Genomic DNA, 26,453 nt, shown 5'->3' with positions numbered 1-26,453 from the left:
CACGTTGTGAGATTTTAAGAGGCAATGACCGAGGCTTGGAGATGTCTCGTCCTGTCCAATGTCACCGCTAGACCTGAGAATCTGCACTTGGGAGCTTACAGACCCGGTTCTCAGGCTTCACTTGAGACCCCAAGAAAGAAAAAAACCCACCAGCCAAAGAGGAGGATGGCAACCTGGAAGAACCTAAGGAAGCGAGGCTCAGAGGTGAAGCACTGTGGCTCCTCTCCCCCTTCTCCCCCCTCCGCCCCCTCTCCTTCTAAGATGAGGCATTTTCTGGGGAGCAAAGCTGCAGCAGGAATTCGGCGAAGTGGCGAAACTGGGGCCCCAGCGGGCGCCGGGCGCCGCGGGAGCCAGCAGGTGGCGGGGGCTGCGCTCCGCCCGGGCCAGAGCGCACCAGGCAGGTGCCCGTGCCTCCGCACCGCGGCGACACCTCCGCGGGCACTCACCCAGGCCGGCCGCTCACAACCGACCGCAGGGCCCCGGAGGGAGACCAGGAAAGTCGAAGGCGGAGCAGCTGGAGGCGACAAGCGCCGGGCGAGGTCAAGTGGATCCGAGCCGCAGAGAAGGCTGGAGAGAGTCTGCTCTCCGATGACTTTGCCCACTCTCTTCTCAGTGGGGACACCGGACCGAGTGCACACTGGAGGTCCCAGAGCACGACGAGCGCGGAGGACCGGGAGGCTCCCGGGCTTGCGTGGGTAAGGTCCTGGGTCCCCACCGGGCACGGCCCATGCGTCCCGGGGACAGGGGTGGCTGTGCGGTGCCGCGGCAGCCGGCGGGGCTCCTTCCCCAGCAGGGGTGGGGACGCTGAGTCACGGATCTGTCATCGCTTTGCACCTCTCCGAGCCCTCGGGGGCCAAAGCAAAAGCGAAAGCGAATGCGACTGGCGGGGCGGCAGGTCCCAGAGCGGCGCTTGCCACCTCCCCCCGGCCTGGGCAGCGCTCGCCCGGGGCGTCCAGCGGTGCCCTGTGGAGCTGCCGCCATGGCCCCGCGGCGGGCGCGCGGCTGCCGGACCCTCGGTCTCCCGGCGCTGCTACTGCTGCTGCTGCTCCGGCCGCCGGCGACGCGGGGTAGGGAGCTGGGAGCAGGGGCGCCCAGGCGGGACTTGGAAGGGGGCCGGGGCGTGGAGCTGGTGGGAACCGGGCGCCCCATCTCCCCGGGCCGTGCGGGGCGTCGGTGCCCTCGGGATCGCGGTGCGCGCAGGCCCAGGCCGGGGAGGGGACGCGGCGCCGGGCAGGAGGGACACGTGCCGGGAGCCGGGGTAGCAGGGAGAGCGCCGCCGCTGCGCCCGGGTCACCCACGTAAGGGAGCGGGCGGCCGGGCTGGGGTCTCCGAGGCCGAGGTCAGGAGCAGTTCTGAGAAGCCCGTTTTGGCCACGGGAGCGCGGAGCCGGCGGCGTCCAGCAGTTTGGAGACACGGGCGAGTGCGCTTCTCCCAGGCGCCTGGACTGCAGGGCGGGTGTTGCATAGCACGCGGTCCTCGGAGGGGTCCGGGAGAAACTACTCCTCCCGACTCCCAGGCAAAAGTAAATTATGTCAGGGGGAGCTGGGAGGGTGGGGAGGAACTGTGTCCCAGGGGTAAACGCGTCGGGCAAGTTGCACACCTGGGGACCTGGAAACAACTTCCAATTCTTTAGCGATCAGGAAACCAGCAGAGGCGGTTGGGACCGGATGGGGGTGGGGAGTGTGGGCCAGCCTGGAGTCTACACTCGCAGAAAAAGGGGGAAGAAATCTGTGATCGCTTGGTGTATTCGAGAAGAAAGCGGGTCGCGGAGCTCTGATCTCGGCAGGGAGGATGGAATGAACGATTCCTAGGGGTTTTGTCCCGGCAGCCAGAGGAAGGAGGAGAAACAGTAGCAGGGTCTAGCTCTATCCTTGTCAGCGCGTCTTTATCTTTTTATAGTCAGGGAAGCTCTTGGAGGGTCTGATGAAAGCTATGAACCCCCCGCCCCCAGAAAAATGCATGAATGCACATAGTTACAAAATGTGCATATGATTTTGGGGTCAAAGCCCCACTGAAGGCCATCCATGGACTCTCTATAGGAATTAGTAACGCCATGATCTGTATGTGTTTTTAAGACCCCGAATAATTTACATCCAGTCGGGCCAGTCTGCCCAGGCCCTGGCCAAAGCCATTCCACGCACAGTTGCTGCTGCCTGGTGTGCCCTGAACGCCCCCCCACCCTCCGCCACCCCCACCCCAGCTCTGCGAGGCTTCTTGAAGTTTCGTTTTCATGAAACTCTGATGCTTGGATTTCCCCCCACATCTGAGAAGCAGAGTTAGTTGGTGACCGGTTGGTTCCTCCCAGCTGGCTAGCAGTGTCACAGGACCCCATAGCTGGCAACTGGGGCAGCTGCATTACACAATATGAAAGTGAAATGCAGCCTTAGTCAAAGCCCAGCAGAGAGGAGGTGTCTTCCTTGAAGACCGAGTGGATAGGGGAGCACCACTGTGAGATCTCTAATCTCATCAGCTGCACAGCCTTGCCCTTTGACCTTAGAAAGATGTTGCTACCTTCCCTTCCCAAAGCCCTCGATGTTTGTTTTTTTTTTTTCTTTTTCTTTCTTTTTTGTTTTCTTTTCTGAGACGGAGTCTCACTCCGTCACCCCGGCTGGGGTGCAGTAGCGCGATCTCAGCTCACTGCAACCTCCGCCTCCTGGGTTCAAGCCATTCTGCTGCCTCAGCCTCCTGAGTAGCTGGGATTACAGGCGATCGCCACCACGCCCAGTAACTTTTGTGTTTTTAATAGAGACGGGGTTTCACCATGTTGGTCAGGCTGATCTTAAACTCCTGACCTTGTGATCTGCCCGCCTCGGCCTTCCAAAGTGCTGGGATTACAGGCGTGAGCCACCTTGCCCAGCCGTTGTTTTTTTTCCCTTTAACAGCCTTATTGAGGTATAATTGACCGACAATAAACTGCATATATTGAAGTTGCACACTTTGATAAGTTTGGAGGTAAATGCATACATACTCATGAAACCACTGCCACCACCAAGAGTGAACACAACTATCACTCCCAAAGACTTCCTCATGCCCTGCACAATCCTCATCCCCCACCTCGCCCATCTCCCAGGCAATTTGATGCACTTTCTAAAATTTTTTATAAATAGAATTACACAGTAGGAACTCTTTCTTGTTTGGCTTTTTTCACAGACAGTAATTATCCTGAGAATTTATCCATGTTGTAATTTGTATAAGTAGTTCATTAGTTTCTACCACTGAGTAGTAGTATTCTACCCACGGCTAGCCCAACATTTGTTTAGCCATTCACTTGTTAAGGGACATTTGGGTTGTTTCCAGTTTGGGACTATTACATAGAAAGCTGCTATGAACACTGACATACAGGTTTCTGTATGGACACATGCTTTCATTTCTCACGGGTAGAGAATGGTTGGGAATAGAGTGGCTGTGTTATATGGCAGGTGTATGTTTAATTTTTTTTTTTTTTTTTTGAAACAGTGTCACACCACTGTTTCCCAAGCTGGAGTGCAGTGGCATGATCATAGCTCACTGCAGCCTTGACCTCTCAGCTGTTTAATTTTTACTTTTTATTTATTTATTTTTAATTTACTTATTTTGAGACAGAATCTCACTCTGTTGCCCAGACTGAAGTGCAGTGGCTCCATCTCTGCTCACTGAAACCTCTGCCTCCTGGGTTCAAGCAATTCTCCTGCCTCAGCCTCCTGAGTAGCTGGGACTACAGGCTTGCACCACTACGCCCGGCTAATTTTTGTATTTTTAGTAGAGATGGGGGTTTCACCATGTTGGCCAGGCTGGTCTCGAACTCCTGACCTCAGGGGATCTGCCTGCTTTGGCCTCCCAAAGTGCTGGGATTACAGGTGTGAGCCACTGCACCTGGCCTCAGAAGTTTAATTTTTAAAGAAACTGCTAAACCATTTCCCAAAGTTGTTGTAATATTTTACATTCCCACAGCAGTGTAGGGAAGTTCCAGTTCCTTCACACCCTTGTCAGCTCTTGGTATGATGAATCTTTTTAATTTTACCCATTCTACTAGGTATGTAGGGGGTCTCCCCTTGTAGTTTTAATTTGCATTTTTCTACAGCTGGTGATGTTATGTGCTTATTTGCCATGTATGTATCTTCTCTGGTAGTGTCTGTTTATATTTTTTTTGCTCTCTTAAAAATTGAATTGTATCAGCTGGGTGTGGTGGCTCACACCTGTAATCCCAGCACTTTGGGAGGCCAACGTGGGCAGATCACTTGAGGCCAGGAGTTCGAGACCAGCCAGGTCAACATGGTAAAACCCCTTCTCTACTAAAAATACAAAAATTAGCCAGCTGTGGTAGCCCATGCCTGTAATGTCAGCTACTCAGGAGGCTGAGGCAGGAGAATCGCTTGAACCCTGGAGGCAGAGGTTGCAGTGAGCAGAGATCGCGCCACTGCACTCCAGCCTGGAAGACAGAGCGAGACTGTCTTTTTTCTTTTTTTCTGACTCTGTCTTAAGTATAAAAAATTGAATTGTATCGTTACTGAATTTTGAGAGTTCTTTATATATTCTGGATACGAGGCCCTAATCAGGTATATGATTTTCAAATATTTTCTCAGATTCTGTGGCTTGTCCTTTCTCTTAGCAGTCTTTTGAAAAGCAGTTTTTAATTTTTATGAAGTCTAATTTATTAATTTGTTATGTTGTGTTTTGGGCTTTTGGTGTCATATTTAAGAAATATTTGCCTAGCCTAAGGTTACAAAGGTTTACTTCTACGTGTTCCTCTAGAAGTTTTATAGCTTTAGGGTTTACATTTATGGCTGTGATCCATTTTGAATTAATTTTGTTTATAATGTGAGGCATGAATTAAAGGTTGTTTTGGGATTTTGTTTGTTTCTATATATGCATATCCAATTATTGCAGCACCCTTTATTGAAAAGATTATCTTCACTGACCTTCTCTTATACCTTTTGAACATCAGTCAGCCATATGTGTCTAAGTTGGTTGCAGTATACAAAACACCACTACACAAAAATCAGTTCTATTTCTATACATTCACAATGAACAATTAGAAATTAAAAAATTTTTAAAAGTCATTTGAAATAACATTAAAAAGCATTAGATACTTATGGATAAATCTAACAAAAGATGTGAAAGACATCTTTCATATATGGAAAACTACAAAGCATTGCTTAGAGAAATTAAAGAACAAAATCAATGGAGAGATATACCATGTTCATGGGTTGGACAAATCAGTATCACTAAGGTGTGAAGTCTCTCCAGATCAAAATTCCAGCAGGCTTGCTTGTAGAAATTAACAAAATTATTCCAAAATTCACATGTAAATGCAAAAGACATAGTATAGTCAAAACAGAACTGAGTTGGAGGCACAAGACTTCCTGATTTTGAGACTTATTATGAAGTAACAGTAATCAAGACAGTGGATGTTGACGTTTAAAGATGGGCAGAGGGATGACAGAGCAGAAGATGCCCGATGTTTTTAAATGAGCTTGGTTTGGAAGGGAAGTGGACCCAAACTGTTAAATTTGCTACATGGTAGTATGATTCTGGTATGAAATTGTAGAGAACAGCACATTTCTCATCACTGAGAGAGTAAATAACACTGTCTCCAGCTTGTATATGGAAAACCACAAACCATTGCTTAGCGAAATTAAAGAACTAAATCAATGGAGAGATATACCATGTTCATGGGTTGGACAAATCAATATCACTAAGGTGTGAAGTCTCCTTCTTGTGCTACTATGCACAACAAGTTGTTTCCAGTCTGTTCTTATTTAAAAGGCCTGATGTGCAGGGGCGTCCATTATGTTGGGTAGAAGGTCACTGACTTCTTAGAGAGCATTTCAGTCTGAAAGATTGCGGGCAATGGCCAAAAGCAACTGAGAAGACTGCTTTGTTTGAAGACAAATATCCCTAGCCACCAATTTCAGTTCGCTTTTTTTATGTAAGGTGTAAGTGCACTTGGGGTTGTTTTCACAACTTTTCATGTGTCTTTAAGTATTTTTAAGCCATTTTTCAGAACTTTAGGGGTCTTTTCCCAAATCTTTTATTTTTTGTTTCCTATCCATTTTATCTAGTTGTTACTGCTTCTGTGCCTCTACTGATAGCAAAAAAGTGGTGAAAACGTAAGTATATAAAACATGAGATTTGTCAAAATCAACATAAATTTTAAACAGCAGAGGACTGTGTAAATAAAATGGAGTTGTTTTCAAGTAGTAGACATCATATGATTCATTTTTTTACTAGAAGGAGATCAAGAAGTAGTTGTCATTGAATGGGGAAGATGTCATGTGTCGGTCATATGTGGGCGTGTGTGCAGTTGTCTGCCTTTTCTTATTTTTCTGCCATAATTTGAATCGTTTTGTAATAAGAAAAGTAAATAAATAAAATTACAAAAGAAATAGCACAATTAAGATCCAGAATTTTGGAGTTTTTTCTAATTCATCTTTAATTATAGCTGATCTTGTCTGGCAATGTTTTCATGACTTTACCAAAGCTTGTCCAACTCACAAACACTTGTCCACTGTATTCCAGCCTGGGCGACAAAGCGAGACTCTGTCTTAAAAATAACAATAAAAATAATAATAGTAATAATAATATGTATCTAAATGAATAAATATATATATAACTCCTCAGTATATATCCTGGGAGTCATATCAGTGTTGCTCATTGGACATAGTTGATGTGATTTGAATGCTTCTTCTTGGAAAGGCTTGATTCCCTTCTGTGCAGTGGGGAGTCCCTGAGGGTTTCTGTGCAGGGGAGCATTACTGGAGCTGCGTGGTGGAAAGGTTGCTCTTGTTCAGAGTGTGAAGAATGAACTGTAGTCAGGAGAGTCCAGAGAATAGGAGCTGCATTGAGGTTTTTGAAATCGTTCTGGTGGGTGGTGATGAAATCCTGAACACAGGCGGTGTCAATGCAGGAGACAGAAGAGGCCAGATGTCTTCTCGAGTCCTAAAATTATAGAATGTATTTCATTACTTTCCTTTCATTTGCTCTTCAACCTGTAGCCCTCAACTGTTGCAAGACTCCAAAAATCATTATTTAAGGATTCGAGTTATGGAGAAATTCACCTGGCACACAAGAGGTGGGTCGGGAAGCTCAGTTAATGAGTCTGAGAGAGAAAGAAAAGAATTGCCAAGTTTCAGGCAGTGAGCTGGAGACAGTCTGTACTTTTAGCGAACTCCAAAAGGAAGTGTGTTGACTTGGCTGACATTTCAGCGGGGAAAATAAGGAAGGAAGGTGATGGGTGACTGTGAGGCCAGAGGCCTTTGCCTTTTCCGTACACCAGCTCCACAGTGAGCATCCTGAGGGCAGGAACCATATCTGACACATCTCTGAATCCTACCACCCTTAGCTCATGCAGGCATTTGAAAGGTGCTGTAAGCGAGGGGAATGTTGGAGTCCATTCTGACTCTGCTCACAGGACTGGGAGCCACGCTAACCCGACAACCTCTGAACTCTGGATATGGAACCAGGCCGAGGCTGCCAGCTCTTATTAGACTCTGTAAACCAACCTGATAGATAAGGAAGTGTGATTCACAGGTTCTGGGAAACAGAAAGAGGTGTGGCCTCATACACTATTTTGGTGACTTCATTTAAATGATCATTAGGACTTGTTGTATATGTTTTTTGGCTACTTCAGAGTTTTGAAAGTCCTAGAGCCATAAGTTTACTCCAATTTCCATTACTTCATAATTCCATTATATGTATTCAGAAAATATCTATCGTATACCAGCCTTAGGAAAGTGAGAGTACCACAGAACTGTGAAATATACATACCATCTGCAAGGAGCTTATAATATTGTAAACAAGGTGAGACTTGTTTACATTGAATAACTAGGGAACAATGTTATGAGAGAATATATAGAAAGTATAATTCAAGTATCTAAAGATGTGATTAAGGCATGTGGAAATGAAGTTATTGCTTCAATTAAATGTATTATCTCTGGAGGATGGCTTGAGTTCAGGAATTTGAGACCAGGCTGGGCAACATGGTGAGACCCCATCTCTAGGAAAAAAAAAAATTAGCCAGGTATGGTGGCATGTGCCTCTAGTCCCAGCTACTCAGGAGGCTGAGGCAGGAGGATTGCTTGAGGCCAGGAGTTTGAGGCTGCAGCAGGGCATAATCATACCATTGTGCTCTAGCCTGGGTGACAGAGCTAGACCCGGTCTCAAAATAAAATAAAATAAAATAAAATAATAATGAAATAAAATAAAATCATTTTAAAAATAAAATAATAAACTGAAACAGTGTTAGTAATATCGCCAATATAGTTATGAGACAGTCCAACTTTATAAAGTAAGTAACTGGCCACCATTTGCCTGGTTGGATTGGCTGTAGTACATTGATATCCTTGTACATTCAAACATTAACTATTCACAGATTTATCTAGGTTTGAGGACCGTTCAGAATGGAAGAACCACTGATAGACTTCCTTTCTCAGCAAAATGACAGAGTAGATACCAAAAAACCCTCCTGCTACAAAAACACCCGGAAATGATAAATAATATAGTGCAAATGCCTTTTAAAATCCTGAGCTGATAAACAATAATCAACTGTTTAAAGCAAAATAATAACAATGTGTCATGGGGTATAACGTATGTCAAAGCAAAACATAGAACAATAGCACAAGGGCTTGGGGGAGAGACTGGAAGTCTGCCGTTTCAGATCTTTACAGGATATGTATGTGGTGGTATAACATCACCGGAAGGAAAACTGTGATAAGGTAAAGATATATAGTGGACACCCTAAAACAACCACTAAACTAGTACAACGAGTTATAGTTAATAACCAACAAAGGAGATAAAATGGAATCATAAATCATACTCAGAGAATCTATGATGTGATCATCTCCATAGGAAATCATATGGAATCTACAAAGCTGCTATTAGAATAAGTGAGTTTACAAGGGTGCAGAATACAGTCAAGACACCAAAAAATCAATATGCAAAATACTAGCAACAAACAATAAGAAATCGAAATAAATATCATACCATTTGCAGTGACATAAAAAATATGAAATACTTAGGGATATGTCTGACAAAAGATGTGCAAGGCTGGCACACTGAAAATTATAAAACATTGCTGGAGAAATTGCAGAATTCTTAAATAAATCAAGAGAGATACCGTGTTGATGGGTTTTTAAGAAGACTCAATATTATTAAGATATCAATTCTTCCCCAAACTGATCTATAAATTTAATGAATTCCAATCAAAATTTTAGCAGGCTTTTGTTGGTAGACATTGATACACTGTTTGTTAAATTCAGTAGGCCAGGCGGGGTGGCTCACGCCTGTAATCCCAGCACTTTGGGAGGATCCCTTGAACCCAGGAGTTTGAGACCAGCCTGAGCAACATAGCAAGACCTCATCTCTACAAATTAAAAAAATAATTACTAGCTGGGCATGGTGGTGCACATCTGTGGTCTCAGGTACTCAGGAGGCTGAGGTGGAAAGATCACTTGAGCTTAGGCAGCTGAGGCTGCAGTGAGCTGTGATCATGCCACTGCACTCCCCGTTGGGAGACAGAGTGAGACCCTACCTCGGAAAAATTTAATTTAATTTAATTTAATTAAAAAATTTAATTTAAAAATTTTAATTTTAAAATTTTAATTAAATTAAAAAATTTAATTTAAAAAATTTAATTTTAAAATTTAATTTAATTTAATTTAAAAACAAAAAAACAGTAAAGGATCTAGAAAAGCAAACTCAACTTTGAAAATGATTAACACAGTAGGAGGACTTATACTACCTGACTTTAAGACCTATGACAAAGCAACAATAATCAAGGCAGCACGGTATTGGTGTCAAAACAAACAGACAAATAGATCGATGGAATCGATTGGTGAGTCAGCCATAAACACACACAATACACTTAGTCCTTGCTCAGGATCCTACACAAACAGCCCTGGAAGTCCACGGCTGCTGGAAATGGGCAGGGAACGCTTCCTGTACAAAACCTGTTACAGATGCAAGAGACAGGCTGGCTGTCCTGGCGGGAAGGAACAGAATATCTGAAAGCTTCAACCCTGAGGTCCAGACACACGAGGCCTGCGTGAGACTCAGGACAATGGAAAACTGCCCCCAGTGCCACCACCATCGGACAAGCAGGCAGCAAGCAGGTAGCACAGCCATCTATCATGGAGGGCAGGATGGGGTGGGCAAGTGTGGAGAAATAACACTCTGTGGTTTAGGCAGGTAGAGAAGGACAGAAGATCAGTGTGGAGCAGAACATGGAGAAAAAGCCTCTGACACTCCAGCACCAGACAGCACCAGAGGCCTCAAAGCCAGTGGGGCTCTGCAGGTAACCATAGCAACAGCAGCATCCAAATCCACCTCAACAACTGGTGAGATCGACTCCATCTCTCACGCCATCAGCTTAGCAGGAGATGTGTCCTCATTGGAATGGGGAGTAGTGGTGGCCACTGGACAACAGATGCCTGAGACAGGAAGTGAGCAGAGCGCTGCCCCTGTGACAGAGGAGAAGGCTTTGGGATGGGAGTTGAATGGAAAGAACAATCTTGAATTTGAGATTTCTCCCCTCCCACCCTGCCCCCAGTCTGCCTGGTACAGGATCCTTCAGAAGCAAGAGCAGAGGTCATGGAATTCTAATAGGATGTGTTAGTGAGGTTTGGGATGTTTTTGTGTGGACTTAGGTGATGCCTCTCTTGTGATTCACCCACTGTGTCCTTTGCCCAGTTAGGCCATTAGGGTATTTTTCTTGTGTTGATTTTTATAAGAATTCTCTCTGTGCTAAGGTTCTTAACACTTTGGCATTTGTTGCTAATGTTTTCTGTTTGGTTGGTTTGTTGGTTTTTGGGGGGCTTTTTGTTTGTTTGAGACAGATTCTTGCTCTGTCACCCAGGCTCGAGTGCAGTGGCACAATCTTGGCTCACTGCAACCTCTGCCTCTCAGGTTCCTGTGATTCTCCTGCCTCAGCCTCCTGAGTAGCTGGGATTACAGGCGCCCACGACCACATCCAGCTAATTTTTTGTATTTTAGTACAGACGGGCTTTCACCATGTTAGCCAGGCTGGTCTTGAACTCCTGACCTCAGGTGATCCACCTGCCTCAGCCTCCCAAAGTCCTCGGATTACAGGCGTGAGCTACCACACCCAGCCTATTCTTTATCGAATTTACTTCCGGCCACACTTGCACTTTTCCAGGGGCATGTACCAACAACTGTAACTAAACACCTGAAACTTCCAACAGAGCTGAGCTGTGTCCATTGGTTCATCCACTCTCTCTCCAATGCACTATATCCTGGGAATGGAAAGCATTCCAAAATGTATGAATGACCAACCAGAGCTGAAAGCAACAGCAGCCTTTGGGAAAATGATGCTTCATGGGGAATAAGGTGTCTTTGCAGTTGCAAAGGAATGATCTGATCTTGGCCGGGCGCGGTGGCTCACGCCTGTAATCCCAACACTTTGGGAGGCCAAAGCGGGATGATCACAAGGTCAAGAGATCAAGGCCATCCTGGCCAAAATGGTGAAACCCTGTCTCTACTAAAAATACAAAAATTAGCTGGGTGTGGTGGTGTGCACCTGTAGTCGCAGCTACTCAGCAGGCTGAGGCAGGAGAATCGCTTGAACCCAGGAGGTGGAGGTTGCAGTGAGCCAAGATCGTGCCACTGCACTCCAGCCTGGTGACAGAGTGAAACTCCGTCTCAAAAAAGAAAGGCAAGGCAAGGCAAGGCAAGGCAAGGCAAGGCAAGGCCCGATCTTGCAAGTACTGCCAAGCTAACACACACATGTGCACACACAAGGGAGTGGATTTTTGAGATGGAGGTGGGAGAATTTCATCCAGTTAAAAACTATTAGAATAGAAATTCAGGGCCTGGCATGGTGGCTCACACCTGTAATCCCAGCACTTTGGGAGGCCGAGGCGGGCAGATCATTTGAGGTTAGGAGTTCAAGACCAGCCTGGCCAACTCCCAGGCTGGAGTGCAGTGGTGTGATCGCGGCTCACTGCAACCTCTGCCTCCCAGGTTCAAGCAATTCTCCTGCCTCAGCCTCCCCAGTAGCTGGGATTACAGGCGCCTGCCACCACGCCCAGCTAATTTTTTGTATTTTTAGTAAAGATGGGGTTTCACCATGTTGGCCAGGCTCAAAGATGCATTTCTAAAGGTGATGCTGGCTGCAGAGACCTGTGGGAGAGCCTGCAGGGGGCCTATCTGGAGGCACTTGCTGTCATTCAGCGAGAATTGGAGGCTGGGTCCACGGTGGAGAGGGATGAAGACTTTAAGAGAGACTGAGGGCTTGGAGAGGGGTGGGAAATGAAGGGAGAGGGTGTTTCATCGATGACCCTCTCCCCACGCCCTCATCTGTAGTTTTGCTGGCTGACTGGCACTTCAGGCGAGTCTCCAGGAAGGCTTCTGGGTGAGGATGCTCTTCCTGTACATCCTCCACGTGCCTGGCATCTGGGGCTTGTCCTGAGGCACCCCTAGGATAAGCTGGACACTGACTACCGCCGCGTGTGCGTGGAGAACACCTCTTGCAAGTGGAAACCTCTTCACCCTCCCCTGTCCTCTGCACTTTCGCAGGCATCACGTGCCCTCCCCCCATGTCCGTGGAACACGCAGACATCTGGGTCAAGAGCTACAGCTTGTACTCCAGGGAGCGGTACATTTGTAACTCTGGTTTCAAGCGTAAAGCCGGCACGTCCAGCCTGACGGAGTGCGTGTTGAACAAGGCCATGAATGTCGCCCACTGGACAACCCCCAGTCTCAAATGCATTAGTGAGTAGCCCTTGCCACCCCACCTTCCTCCCTCCCCCACCCTGCCAAGGCTGCACAGAGAGAAGACCCCATCTCAGGGGTCAAGGGATCTGTGCTGAGGTCTGAGGCTAAACACACCAGTGGGGGCTGGGCACGGTGGCTCACACCTGTAATCCCAGCACTTTGGGAGGCTGAGGCGGGAGGATCACTTGAGGTCAGGAGTTCCAGATCAGCCCGGCCAACATGGTGAAACCCTGTTTCTACTAAAAATACAAAAAGTAGCCAGGCGTGGTGGCAGGTGCCTGTAATCCCAGCTACTTGGGAGGTTGAGGCAGGAGAATTGCTTGAACCTGGGAGGTAGAGGTCACAGTGAGCCGCGATCACACCACTGCACTCCAGCCTGGGTGACACAGCAAGACTCCATCTCAAAAAAAAAAAAAGAAAGAAAAAAAGAAAGACACCAGTGTGATCCTCAGCAACAGCTCCTGGCGTTGGAAACACACAGGTGCTGGGGTCACAGAATTCTGGGTTTAAATCCTGGCTTTGCCGCCTACCACCCAGGAGGCCTTGGGCAGCTCTTGTGACATTCTGGCACTCTGGCTGGTCATCTGGAAAACGGACTTGATATCCACACTGCGGGCTGTGGGAGGGTGGCGTGAACCCTGGTAAATATTAACTCTTATTACATGTAGTGCTTTGATTTGAGATGATGCTGGCAAGAGAATTTGGCTGCAGAGCTGGGCAGGCACTCATGAGCACACTACTGTGAGAAATTTTTGGATTTCCCACGAGAAGGTGGATGTTGGAAGCCATCACTGCTCCTCTCTCAGTACCCAGCCCTGGGGATGGGCACAGGCCCTGGAGCAGGGCTGCCCTTTGCTCAGTCACCTGTGCATGGTGTCCAGCAGGGGTGAGGGGAGGTGGCAAGAATCAACTTTTTTTTTTAACTGTCTGCACCTGGATAAACATCCCAGAAGCAGCCAAACCATCTTGGGTGGGAACCACTTGGAGCTGTTTCTGGAACACTCAGGCCCACCTCTGCAGGCTTCTCTCCTTCCCCAGTTCATCTCTGGGGCAGGGATGAGCGCGCCCCTGCATGGAGCGGCCCCATAGCTCACACCCTCTGCAGCAGGGGACAGAGGGGAGCTCCTTGAGGTGCTGGATATTGCCACTGGCTTGGTAGTGGTAGCTCAGCCTCCTCCCCCAGAACAGAGCGAGTCACACAGGCAGCAGAGGGAAGGCAGGGAGGAAGCCTCCGACTTGTTCCAAGAAATCACTCGCTGGGGACACAGCACCCTGTGGCATCAGTGAGTGAATGGGAAAGCTGAGCGTGGCGGGGTGAGCAGGATCTGTGGGAACCACGGTGGGTCTTACTCTGCCAGTCCTGGGACTCCCTGGAACCTGTCTGCCTGAGGTAAAATGAGGGCTTTCTCACTGCAGGGAAAGTCAGGTCTCCTCGACGCTCCATGTCCTTTGGGCAAATGAATCCGGGATGGAGAAGAGCTGTGGGCTCCAGGGTCAGGATGGGAGAGGAAAGAAGAGAACCCGGAATCAGGATTTTAGAGTCCAAAGACTGGAGGCCTCTTTAGGTTTCACCTAGCCCAAAGGATCCTTCCACGTTCTGATCACTCACAACTCCCTCTGTTATGCTTCCCAAACTCTTGTGCTTTGAATGACTTTTTTCCTGCTCAACAAGTGAAATGTAAGCCAGGTATGGTGGCTTACACCTGTAATCCCAGCACTTTGGGGGGCCGAGATGGAAGGGATTTCTTGAGACCAGGAGTTCGAGACCAGCCTCAGCAACATAGCAAGACCCTGTCTCTACCAAAAAAATTAAAAAATAAAAATTACCTGGGCATTGAGGCATGTACATGTAGTCCCAGCTACTCAGGAGACTGAGGCAGGAGGATCTCTTGAGCCCGGGAGGTCAAGGCTGCAGTGAGTTGTGATCACACTACTGCACTCCAACCTGGGCAACGGAGCAAGACCCTGTCTCAAACAAACAAAATAGAATCTATTGAGTGATCATTTATTCTCCCAAGAATAACCAGTATTATAAAATTGAATTGATATCATTAATATAATCTCAGCCAAAATAAATTTGATATTTAACTTGTGCAGTCTTTTTGGAAATGCAAGAAAAATAGTTTGCAGTCTATCTTTGCATTCGGGTGGGGAAACATTGTTTCTTATGCTTTTAACCTGTCTGAGGAAGCCAGAGGCCTCCACTGTAAGTTCATGTGTTGATATATTTTATTTGTATCCCGTTCTGAAGCCAGCCCAGGTTCCAGGCTCAGGATCATAAGTGCCATGTGGTTATCCTCTCTCTAGGAGACCCTGCCCTGGTTCGCCAAATGCCAGCGCCACCCTCCACAGTAACGACGGCAGGGGTGACCCCACAGCCAGAGAGCCTCTCCCCTTCTGGAAAAGGTAGGAAGGTCAGAAACTTCTCGAGGACGTTTATTCCCTCCCAACACCCAGAGGCCCCCTCACCAATCCTGCAGACTCACGGACCTCTGTGGTGTGCCACTGCAGACTTAGGCAATAGCACAAACATCTTATTCAGTCAAGAATAAGAGTCCAGCTTAATTTTCTTTTTCAAATCAAAGTTGCTTGACATCCAGGTGTTATATGTGCAGAATTAATAGTGGTTTAAAACTCACTAATATGTCATATCATATTTAGTTGTAGACACTTATCTTTGTCAAGAACTGAAAGCAGACTGAGGTTTCAGGTTGCATGTGTGTTAGCCCTCAACATTTTCATGGGTGCTGGCAGAAAAGAGGGCACTCCAGGATGGGAGGCCAGCAGGCAGCGGGAGCTTCAGCATGTTTACATCAATTCCCTTGTCCCCTGGCCAGCAGGGGCAGCACAGTTGGGCCTGAACAGATGCCTGTCCACTCAGCGGGCTGCACTGTGGGAGAGGAAGCCTGGGCTTCCGAGACCCAAGCGTTTTGTCATGGGCAGTAATCACGCCTGCTCTCTGCTCCAGGGGAGACCATGTCCCCGTCTTCCAAGGCGCTTACTGTAGAAGCAGCCTTGAGAGGATGGTCCAGAGAAAGGGCCATCAGCTCCTCTGTCTGCAAGATGTGCAAAAATATGAGAGACCCGTGGAGAGCTGCCCCCACCAGACCTAAACACCAGCACATCACGGTGACTGCTCTATTATAGAGGCGCTGCCTGAAGCTGCCAGTGTCCTGTGTTTCAACAGAGTCTTCAGTGCTTGTCAGGCCCAATTTCCTCAGCGCTTTCTTAGTGTTCAGAAAATTTGAAATCTTGGATGCTTTCTTGGAATCCTCCGCCCTGCATGCTATGATACCTTTGTACTACAGTTTACTCTTGGCTTTAGTGTCGTATCATCCAGCCTGCGGCTTTCCCTGGTCCTGTCTACTCCTTTGCCCCCAGGGATGGGCCTGTCTGTTGTCATTCATACTACAGGACTCAGCCATCCTTTCGGAGTGTTGGTTGTCAGCTGTGGGTACACACTGACATCACCTGGGCACTCCAGTTGGCCTGGGTGCAATCTGGGACTCACGCCTCTCCAGCCCCAGGTGGATCTTTTTTTTTTTTTGAGATGGGGTCTTGCTTATTGTCCAGTCTGGAGGGCAGAGGTGAAATCTTGGCTCACTGCAACCTCTGCCTCCCAGGTTCAAGTGATTTTCCTGCCTCAGCCTCCCAAGTAGCTGGGATTACAGGCATGCACCACCACGCCTGGCTAATTTTTGTATTTTTAGTAGAGACAGGGTTTCACCATGTTGGTCAGTCTGGTCTCAAACTCCTGACCTCAGGTGATCCGCAAGCCTTAGTCTCCCAAAGTGTTGGGATTACAGGTGTGAGCCACTGCACCCAGCCCGCAGGTGGTTCTTAAGTGGCCAAGGCTGAGGCCTGCATCTTAAGGGAGGAAGAAGCAGCTAAACAAGTTTCCCTCCTAGTGAGTCACCTGCACAGGGAGGAAGGGGTTGAGGGGCTGGCTCCATTTAAACTTGAAGTAATTCTACAACCCCTTTGATCTGAGTCACACCTGGTTCACCCAAGGAGGAGAATGATCAAGTAGGCTCTCCCAGCCCCACCTTCGCATCCCAAATACCTGGTCCGATGGCCATTGTCGAGACACAACGGTGCAGTCAGAAGCCCCGATGTGACAGCAGCCTTTGACCCGAGCTGGCACGACCGTGGGCACTTGGCTGAGGACGCCTTGGTGCGTCCTGTGCAGGGAGCCCTGGAGCATTGGCAGTGAGGGTAGGGCAAGTTATATGCAAGGTGGTGACACAGGATTAAGGGGCGTGAGGCCTTCTCATGACCTGTGTGGCTGGGAGACCACGGGAACGCGGCAACAACAGTGCGTCCAGAGAGCCACAGTGCTTGGCCTCACGTTTCCTAGGTTCCGTGGCTGTCACAATGGAAGACACATTTTTCATGGAGAGGGAACAGCACAGTTACGCCACACCCTTACAGTGCAGGGGCAGCCACCTTCCAGGGAAGGACAAGGAAGACAGGGAAGACGCTGAACACAAGGCAGCCTCTGTTCCTGAGAGCAAGCTCATCAGGACGCTTTCCTCCCACACAGCCCAGAGAGTTCAGGCCAGAGCCCAGGCGTCCTGTGTTTCACACGCAGCCGCTCCGAGCGTCCTCAGCCAGCGCAGCTTCACCTGCTCTCAGCTGAGCCTCCAGCGTTGGGCCTGCCTTCTCTAGTAAACAAGCTGAACGACTCAGATCTTTGACACCTTTTCTTTTCTTCCCCCCAACCTTTTTTAAGAGACAGGGGTCTCACTCTGTCCCCCAGGCTAGAGTGCAGTGGCTCAATTAGCCTGCAGCCTCAAACTCCTAGGCTAAGGTGATTCTCTTGCCTCAGCCTCTCAGATAGCTGGAACTATAGGCACATGCCCACCACACCTGGATAATTTATTTTTATTCTTATTTTTGTAGAAACAGGGTCTTGCGGCAGGGCACAGTGGCTCTCGCCTGTAATCCCAGCACTTTGGGAGGCCAAGGTGGGTGGATCACCTAAGGTCAGGAGTTTGAGACCGGCCTGGCCAACATGGCGAAACCCCATCTCTACTAAAAATACAAAAATTAGCTGGGCGTGGTGGTGGGCACCTCTAATTCCAGCTACTTGGGAGGCTGAGGCAGGGAGAATTGCCTGAACCCGGAAGGCAGATGTTGCAGTGAGCTGAGATCGCGCCACTGCACTCCAACCTTGGCGACAGAGCGAGATTCCATCTCAAAAAAAGAAGGAAAAGAAACAGGGTCTTGCTATGTTGCCCAGGCTGGTCTTAAACTCCTAGGCTCAAGGGATCCTCGCACCTCAGCCTCCCAAAGTGTTGGGATTATAGGCATGACCCACTGTGTCTGGCTGATCTTTTCTTTATACGTGCCATGATAGTAGCCACGTTCTTTAGTGTTTTCACAGGTCCTATGGCCCTTCCAGAGGAACGGCTATGTCACCCTCTCAAGGAGCAGTTCACTGTGGGAGAGGGAGGGCTGGTCAGGGTGACTCACTATGGCAGCTCCCACATCACCCCGTGCTGCAGCTGAGAGGAGGGGAGTCTGCACACTGATGTTGTCCCTGCCTTGGACTCTCCTACAGAGCCCGCAGCTTCATCTCCCAGCTCAAACACCACAGCGGCCACAACAGCAGCTATTGTCCCGGGCTCCCAGCTGATGCCTTCAAAATCACCTTCCACAGGAACCACAGAGATAGGCAGTCATGAGTCCTCCCACGGCACCCCCTCTCAGACAACAGCCAAGACCTGGGAACTCACGGCATCCGCCTCCCACCAGCCGCCAGGTTAGCACTCGCTTTGCCCCAGGAGAGGTCAGTTCCCCATTGCTGCTTCTGAGATCGGGGCTGAGATCCGGCACAAGGCAGCTTTATACCATCAATCCAAAGTCAGGATTCACTGGGCAGCCTGCTGGCCCCGGCCAGCAGCCACGGCGTCCTGGCCTGACCTCTTTCTCCGTGGCTTTCTCTGTGGCTGGGGCAGCTGGAAAAGCAAGCCCACCCCCCCGCCAAGATGTGACAGGGCCAGCCTTATCACCCGCACGGCAGAGCCTGTGCTGAGACTCTGCGTGGCATCTGTGCCCTCCTGAAGTAGGAGGCGGTGAAGCTGCCTGCAGTCCGGGGCCAGGATCTGCGGAATGGAGGAGCTGAGGGTAATGGGGACCTTCTCTAAGGCTTATCTGATCCTTAAGTGTGGCCAGCACCTCAGTGAGCTACCCTGCTTGTTCTTTGCTAAAATGAGTCTGGCTATGGCAGCCACGAGTCTCCCAGGGTGCTAGGATGGGAGCCAAGCCGTGCAGATTTTCTCCTGCTTCGTGAGGAACTAGGACCTCTGGGACTCGAGCCGTGATGCCGTCCTCTCTTCTCCGCAGGTGTGTATCCACAGGGCCACAGCGACACCACTGGTAAGTGTGTCCCTTTGTCCAGTATGTTTATGATCAGGGTGACCGCAGTCCCAGGGTGCTGGGTGGTCCTGGCCCAGGCCCGCTGCCCCAGCACAGTCCTGACAGCAACCCCTTCCACACTCAGAAGGCCTCCATCAGATAATAAGTTAAATAATAGCTGATTTACGGAATTCTCTGTTTGATGTGCCCATTTTTCTAAATATTGGTAGCTTCTAGCTGTCAGGCTACTGGGGTTGAACCCAGAGAGCTGGCACCCCAAATAAGGGCTCAAGGTCAGCTCTTCACAGCAGGGTCCACCTCTCTTGCACGGAGCATCCAAAACCACAGGTGCCGATGCCAGCACTGGCGTTACAGCATCTCTGCCAGAAGCTGCCGATTCCTCTCCAGGGCGTGGCACCGTGCACTTAACAGAGAAGCTGTCCACATTTTCAGTATAAAATGCTACTCTTGGCCAGGCGTGGTGGCTCACACCTGTAATCCCAGCAGTTTGGGAGGCCGAAATGGGAGGATCGCTTGAGGCCAGAATTTGAGGCCAGCCTGGTCAACATAGCAAGACCCCATCTCTATTTAAAAAAAAAAAAAGAAAAAGAAAAAAGTTAACAAAACAAAATAAAACCAAAAATCTGCTCCTCTTTACAGAAGTCACACGCAATGCTAAGGCTAGGAGAATAGAAAAGAGAACGTGCAAGTGACGATAAGGAGGAAAAGAGGAAAGCGTTTGCAAGACTAAAAGAAAAAGCTGAAGGGAGGAGAGGAGAGCTGAGAGAGGAGGCGAGAACAGGAGGAAGAAGGGAAGCAGGCAGGGAGGAAGAACGCAGGTAATGAGAAGAATGCAAGTCATGCTCCAGGCTGACAAGCTTCCAAAGTAACAAAAAACCCAACTGTGATTTGATATGGACAAAAATTATTTTAATCTTCTGTTCATAAATTTCTCTGCTAGAGAATGACTCATATTTTTGTGGTCTCATTTTTACCTGCATCAAACGTCATCTGGGAAAACATCAAGTGACTTTGGATATTTTAGCAGTTAATTGATTAGAATCGTTTAAAAAACAATCAGGCTGGGCGAGGTAGCTCACACCTATAATCCCAGCACTTTGGGAGGCCGAGGGGGGCTGATCACTGGAGGCCAGGAGTCCAAGACCAGCCTGGACAACATGACAAAACCCCATCTTTACTAAAAATACAAAAAACTAGCCAGACATGGTGGCGCATGCCTGTAGTCCCACCTACTCGGGATGCTGAGGTGGGAGAATTGCTGGAACCCAGGAGGCAGAGGTTGCAGTGAGCTGTGATCACGCCACTGCACTCTGGCCTGGGCAACAGGACAGGACCCTGTCTCAAAAAAAAGACGAAAAGCAAATCCCATTTCTAACTCAAAAATCCCCTTGCAGGAAGGAAGCAACACTTGCTGCCAGATTTCCAGGCATCCTTCCAGAGAGACTGTATAAATAAACATATAGAGGATAAGGAATGCTGGACAGTTGCTTCTTTTCTTCTTTTCTGTACCATGTTTGTTTCCACTTGCTGGCATACCTTGTAGATCCTCCCATATCAGGACACAAAAACCATCTCATCGTTTTTAACAGCTACAGAATATTCCATTTTATGGAATTCCTACCATTAATTTAGCCAACCCCCATCTGGACATGTGATTGCTACATTCTGTTGTTATCTTACAAACAGCCATTAATTGAAAATCCATAGGTGCAAGAATATCTGTAGGATAAAATCCTACATATAAAGTTCAGGGGTCATTTTTTCTATATACATTTTCCAACAACTATTTGATGATGGGCTATAATCTATAATCTGCTTTTTCTAGTTCATGACTTTTATTAGATTAAAAAATCAGCCGGGCGCTGTGGCTCACGCCTGTAATTCCAACACTTTGGGAGGCCAAGGTGGGCAGATCACTTGAGGCCAGGAGTTCGAGACCAGCCTGGCCAACATAGCAAAACACCATCTCTACCAAAAATACAAAAATTAGCCAGGTGTGGTGGCAGGCGCCTGAAATCCCAGCTACTCAGGAGGCTGAGGTAGGAGAATCGTTTGAACCTGGGAGGGAGAGGTTGCAGTGAGCAAACTCGAGCTGCTGCACTCCAGCCTGGGCAACACAGTGAGATTCCGTCGCAGGAAAAAAAAAAAAAGAAGAAGAAAAGAAAAAGTTGGCCAGGCATGGTGGTTCACGCCTGTAATCCCAGCACTTCGGGAGGCTAAGGCAGGCGGATCACGAGGTCAGGAGTTCAAGACCAGCCTGCCCAACATAGTGAAACCCTGTCTCTACTAAAAATACAAAAATTAACCGGGCATGGTGGCACGTGCCTGTAGTCCCAGCTACTCGGGAGGCTGATGCACGAGAATTGCTTGAACGATGGAGCTGGAGGTTGTAGTGAGCTGAGATCACGCCACTGCACTCCAGTTTGGGCAACAAAATGACACTTCATCTCAAAAAGAAAGAAAGAAAGAAAAAGTTGTAGGTAGACTGGACGCAGTGGCTCATGCCTGTAAACCCAGCACTTTGGGAGGCTGAGGCAGGTGGATCACTTGAGGTCAGGAGTTTGAGACTAGCCTGGCCAACATGGTGAAACCCTGTCTCTACTGAAAATACAAAAAATTAGCCAGGCGTGGTGGTGTGTGCCTGTAATCCCAGCTACTCAGAAGGCTGAGGCAGGAGAATCACTTGAGTTCAGGAGGCAGAGGTTGCAATGAGCCGAGATAGTGCCTCTGCACTCCAGTCTAGGTGACAGAGGGAGACCCTGTCTCAAAAAAAAATTGCAAGTGAAAAAAAAAATGAAATTGGAAGGAAAATGGCACTGTGTGCTATTGTTTCTAAATCTGTGAAGTTGAAGAAAAGGGGGCGTTGTACTGGGGACAGCAGAGGAGGGGTGTGTCCCTGTCTGCTTTTTCAACCCTGGCTTTAGCAACAGGAATGCTCTCTCCTCATCGCACTCTTGGCTTTGCCCTTGAGGCTCTTACTGCTCCCTCCTGACTTGCTCCGTCCCTGCCCCGTCACCCCAGGCACTCTGCCTGAGAAGGACAAGGATGAGGAGCAGAGGTGTGGGACGACTGGGAGCTGGCACCCTCAGCAGGAAAGAGAATGTGTTTTTGCCTAGACATAGAATCGGGGGAATTGCAAGGACCTTAAGAAATGTCCATAGCAGGAGGCTGGTTGGGAGGCACTTGGATCCCTCTGTAACAATATCCATGGTAAAGAATTTGTGATTCGTAGCAATGAATGTGCTTCTGGGTATCTCAGCGTGGTCTCCTCCCTTTCAGTGGCTATCTCCACGTCCACTGTCCTGCTGTGTGGGCTGAGCGCTGTGTCTCTCCTGGCATGCTACATCAAGTCAAGGTGAGTTGCGCTGGATACTCCCTCTGCAAGAGTTAGACTTCCCCATGAGAAAAGAGCTGCACTTGGCCGGGCGCAGTAGCTCACGCCTGGAATTCCAGCACTTTGGGAGGCCAAGGCGGGCAGATCACTTGAGGTCAGGAGTTTGAGACCAGCCTGGCCAACGTGGTGGAACCTCGTCTCTACTAAAAATATGAAAATTAGCTAAGCTTGGTGGCGCACACCTGTAATCCCAGCTATTCGGGAGGCTGAGGCAGGAGAATCGCTTGAACCCGGGAGGCGGAGGTTGCAGTGAGCCAAGATTGTGCCACTGCACTCCAGCCTGGGCAACAGAGCAAGACTCTGTCTCAAAAAAAAGAAAAAGAAAAGAGCCACACCATAGTGATTCCAGGATGCCCCCTCCCAAGAAGGACGCCTTTCCTGGCCATCGGCTCTCACACACCCCTTCTGTAGGGGCCAATGAGTGCCAGAGCCGAGGAGCAGTGAGCTAGGCCCGAGCCCAAGTGCCCCCTACCCCTGCTCATAGTAGAAATGGGGCAGCCAGAGAAAGTGCACCAGGTGGCCAACGCGTGCGGTCCTACCCATTCTTCTTGTGATACCCTCGTGAATATATTCTTGAAAGTCCTCATTGAATAGGGGTGTGCCTTCTTATAAATATACTGATTCTTGTTAGCCTTAATTTTGTATTCCTAATCATTGAAATTCTGCATCTCAGCATTTCTGGCAAAAATATTTCTGCCACTTGCTAACTTTTTTAATTTTTCTCATTTTTTTAATCTTTAGGCAGTATTATTATTCTTTGATTAAAGCCTCAAATGGCATTCTAGCCTTCATTTTGTACTTCTATCAATTAGTAACCAGTATTCCAGCATTCCATACTGATACGGATATCAGATTTGTCCAAACTAAACTTTTAGTTACTATTAATAGTTATAAAACATTCTTTTCTAAATGTGATATCAATATAAAAATTATGTGACCCTGGCTGGGTACGGTGGCTCATGCCTGTAATCCCAGCACTTCAGGAGGCCAAGGCAGGCAGATCGCGTGAGGTCAGGAGTTTGAGACCAGCCTGACCAACATGGGGAAACCCTGTCTCTACTAAAAATACAAAATAAGCAGGCCATGGTGGTGCATGCCTGTAATGCCAGCTACCAGGGAGGCTGAGACAGGAGAATTGCTTGAACCAGGGAGGCGGAGGTTGCAGTGAGCCAAGATCACACCATTGCACTCCAGCCTGGGTAACAAGAGCAAAACTCCATCTCAAAAAAAAAAAAAAATTATGTGACCCTTTGAGCCTAATTTTGACAAAATGCACGTTCCATGAAATGCTACTATAAAGTCAAACTGAAAACCAGTATCTAAAACTTCCCATAAATCTTCAAAAGCTGTGAATACCATCCCGACCAATAAAAAAGCCATAAACCTCATAAACAGTTGAGAAATTAACAAACATTGATATGTTACTCAAAAATTTGTCCAAAGAATTCAAAAAATAAAAAATGTTGACAAAACAGAAAATGACTTTTAAAACAATTTTCAAAATATCACTATTAATAACTACAGAATTTCCAATATAAAATGCTGAATTTGGAGTTATATTCTTAACCAGTTATAATGAATAAATATATTCACTGAATATATTTTTTAAATGTACATACCATCTCTTTATGAATAATACATTAAAATATATTCTTAAAAAGGATTTGTAAATTTGGTATATACGGCCAATAAATATGTTCATAAGAGGAAAATGGCAATATTTACTGGCTATATGAAAGATATCTCAGTTGGGTATGGTGGCTTATGCCTATAATCCCAGCACTTTGGGAGGCTGAGGTGGAAGGATTACTTGAGCCTAGCGGTTTGAGACCAGCCTGGACAACATAGTGAGATCCCCATCCCCCCACACACAAGAAATTTAATTTTTAAAAAGCTCAAAAAGTAAAATAAATATATCTTTAGGAAGAATTGGCGTGGTTGGGCATAGTGGCTCACACCTGTAATCCTAGCACTTTGGGAGGCTGAAGTGCATGGATCACTTTTTTTGTGACCAGCCTGGCCAACATGGTGAAACCTGATCTCTACAAAAAATACAAAAAGTTAGCTGGGCGTGGTTGTCTGCAGAGGTTGCAGCAAGCCAGCATCACACCACTGCACTCCAGCCTGGGAGACAGAGCGAGACCCTGTCTCAGAAAAAAAAAAATAAAAAGAAGAAGAAGAATTGGTAAATTTGATGAGTGTAATTACTTGGTCATTTGGTGAATTGATTCTTTCCGTAAACTTGTTTTTTGCAAATGGGTTATTAGTTAGATTTGCCATTTGACAAATTGGCTGTTAGCAAATTATTGTCAGTGAATTGACCCCCATCCTGCCTTATTTTAGCTCTCACTCCAGGGAGCTCACACTGCTTACCTTAAAATGGCCTAAAGAGCTGCTGCTCCTCCGGAGGGACATTTCACCAGCCCTGGTAGAAGGTGCCGGCCAGATGCCCAGGGCATCAGCACCCAGGCAGCTCCAGACAGGCCAGCCATGTATGACCAGTGTCCTGCCTCGCCTGTGCTTGTCGTTCGGGAGCTGATTGATTTGTGTATTTCCTTATTTATTTCACACATACCAAGTGCTGAGAACTGTTTTTAAAAGCTTCATGAATATTAAATCACTTTTTTCAAGATGATCAACTCTGGTTTGGCCAGGCTCCCAGTCACTCTCTCCTTCTCTTGTTCCTGCCATTTGAATGGCTTTTTGGCAGAGGACTGGCAAAGTGTGGGGTGAGGGCGGGGTGGCGTAAGTTGCTCCAACAGCACTTGGCGAGTCTTTGGTGGATGGGGAGGTTGGAAATACCTGGAGAGGATTTATTCTCATCATATTGTCCTGGTTGGTCTTGAACTCCTGGGCTCAAGCGATCCTCCCACCTCAGCCTCCTAAAGTGCTAGGATTACAGGCATGCGCCACCACACCTGGCCCCTAGATAGGATTTAATACACTCGGTAGAGGTAGGCATTCTAGGTTCTCTCCATGTCTGAGGACTAAGTGCTCTCTGTCTGACTCCTGTGGCAGGGCCTCTGTCTGCTCCTGCCATCCACGCAGTGCTGGACATACATGCTCAGTGGGAAGCGTCTGTTGATTTGAGGGCAACCCCCTCCTCTTTTCAAAACCTATGAACCACCTGCTTTGCAGGCAAACTCCCCCGCTGGCCAGCGTTGAAATGGAAGCCATGGAGGCTCTGCAGGTGACTGGGGGGACCAGCAGCAGAGATGAAGACTTGGAAAACTGCTCTCACCACCTATGAAACTCGGGGAAACCAGCCCAGCTACGTCCGGAGTGAAGGAGCCTCTCTGCTTTAGCTAAAGTCAACTGAGAAGAGGTGCAAGGAAGCGGGCTCCAGGAGCAAGCCCATCAGGCCTCTCAGACGTCCCAGCAGGATCTCACGGACTGCCGGGTCGGCGCCTCCTGCGCGAGGGAGCAGGTTCTCCGCATTCCCATGGGCACCATCTGCCTGCCTGTCGTGCCTTGGACCCAGGGCCCAGCTTTCCAGGAGAGACCAAAGGCTTCTGAGCAGGATTTCTATTTCATTACAGTGTGAGCTGCCTGGAATACATGTGGTAATGAAATAAAAACCCTGCCCCGAAGCTTCCGTCCCTCATCCTGACTTGCAGTTCACAGAGAAAAGTGACATACCCGAAGCTCTCTGTCAATTACAAGGCTTCTCCTGGCGTGGGAGACGTCTACAGGGAAGACACCAGCGTTTGGGCTTCTAACCACCCTGTCTCCAGCTGCTCTGCACACATGGACAGGGACCTGGGAAAGGTGGGAGAGATGCTGAGCCCAGCGAATCCTCTCCATTGAAGGATTCAGGAAGAAGAAAACTCAACTCAGCACCATTTTACAAATATATGCGTTTATATTTATACTTCCTTGTCTATTATATCTATACATTATATATGATTTGTATTTTGACACTGTACCTTGTATAAACAAAATAAAACATCTATTTTCAATATATTTAAAA

The 26,453-nt window shown here is 48.0% G+C and overlaps 1 protein-coding gene across 8 annotated transcripts; it reads left to right on the top strand.

Moving 5' to 3' along the window:
• On the top strand, nt 1–26,453 carry IL15RA (interleukin 15 receptor subunit alpha). Of its 8 annotated transcripts, none has more exons than XM_063709863.1 (8): nt 749–1,067; nt 9,936–10,088; nt 12,511–12,705; nt 15,016–15,114; nt 18,272–18,472; nt 19,057–19,089; nt 22,369–22,444; nt 25,502–26,453. In XM_063709863.1, the coding sequence occupies exons 1-8, from the start codon at nt 875–877 to the stop codon at nt 25,566–25,568; spliced, it is 1,017 nt and encodes a 338-aa protein (XP_063565933.1). In that variant the 5' UTR covers nt 749–874; the 3' UTR covers nt 25,569–26,453. The 8 variants fall into 8 exon arrangements, with proteins under 8 accessions (XP_030870900.3, XP_063565933.1, XP_030870904.2 ...); XM_031015044.3 differs by having other exon boundaries at nt 754–1,067; nt 25,622–26,453; XM_055353178.2 differs by lacking the exon at nt 749–1,067 and adding an exon at nt 10,161–10,270 and having other exon boundaries at nt 9,987–10,088; nt 25,622–26,453.

Source organism: Gorilla gorilla, chromosome 8 (assembly GCF_029281585.2).
Source record: "Gorilla gorilla gorilla isolate KB3781 chromosome 8, NHGRI_mGorGor1-v2.1_pri, whole genome shotgun sequence".
In the NCBI taxonomy this organism is placed as follows: domain Eukaryota; kingdom Metazoa; phylum Chordata; class Mammalia; order Primates; family Hominidae; genus Gorilla; species Gorilla gorilla.
The sequence above is the reverse complement of the archived record's forward strand: the minus strand, read 5'-3'. Positions and strand labels throughout refer to the sequence as shown.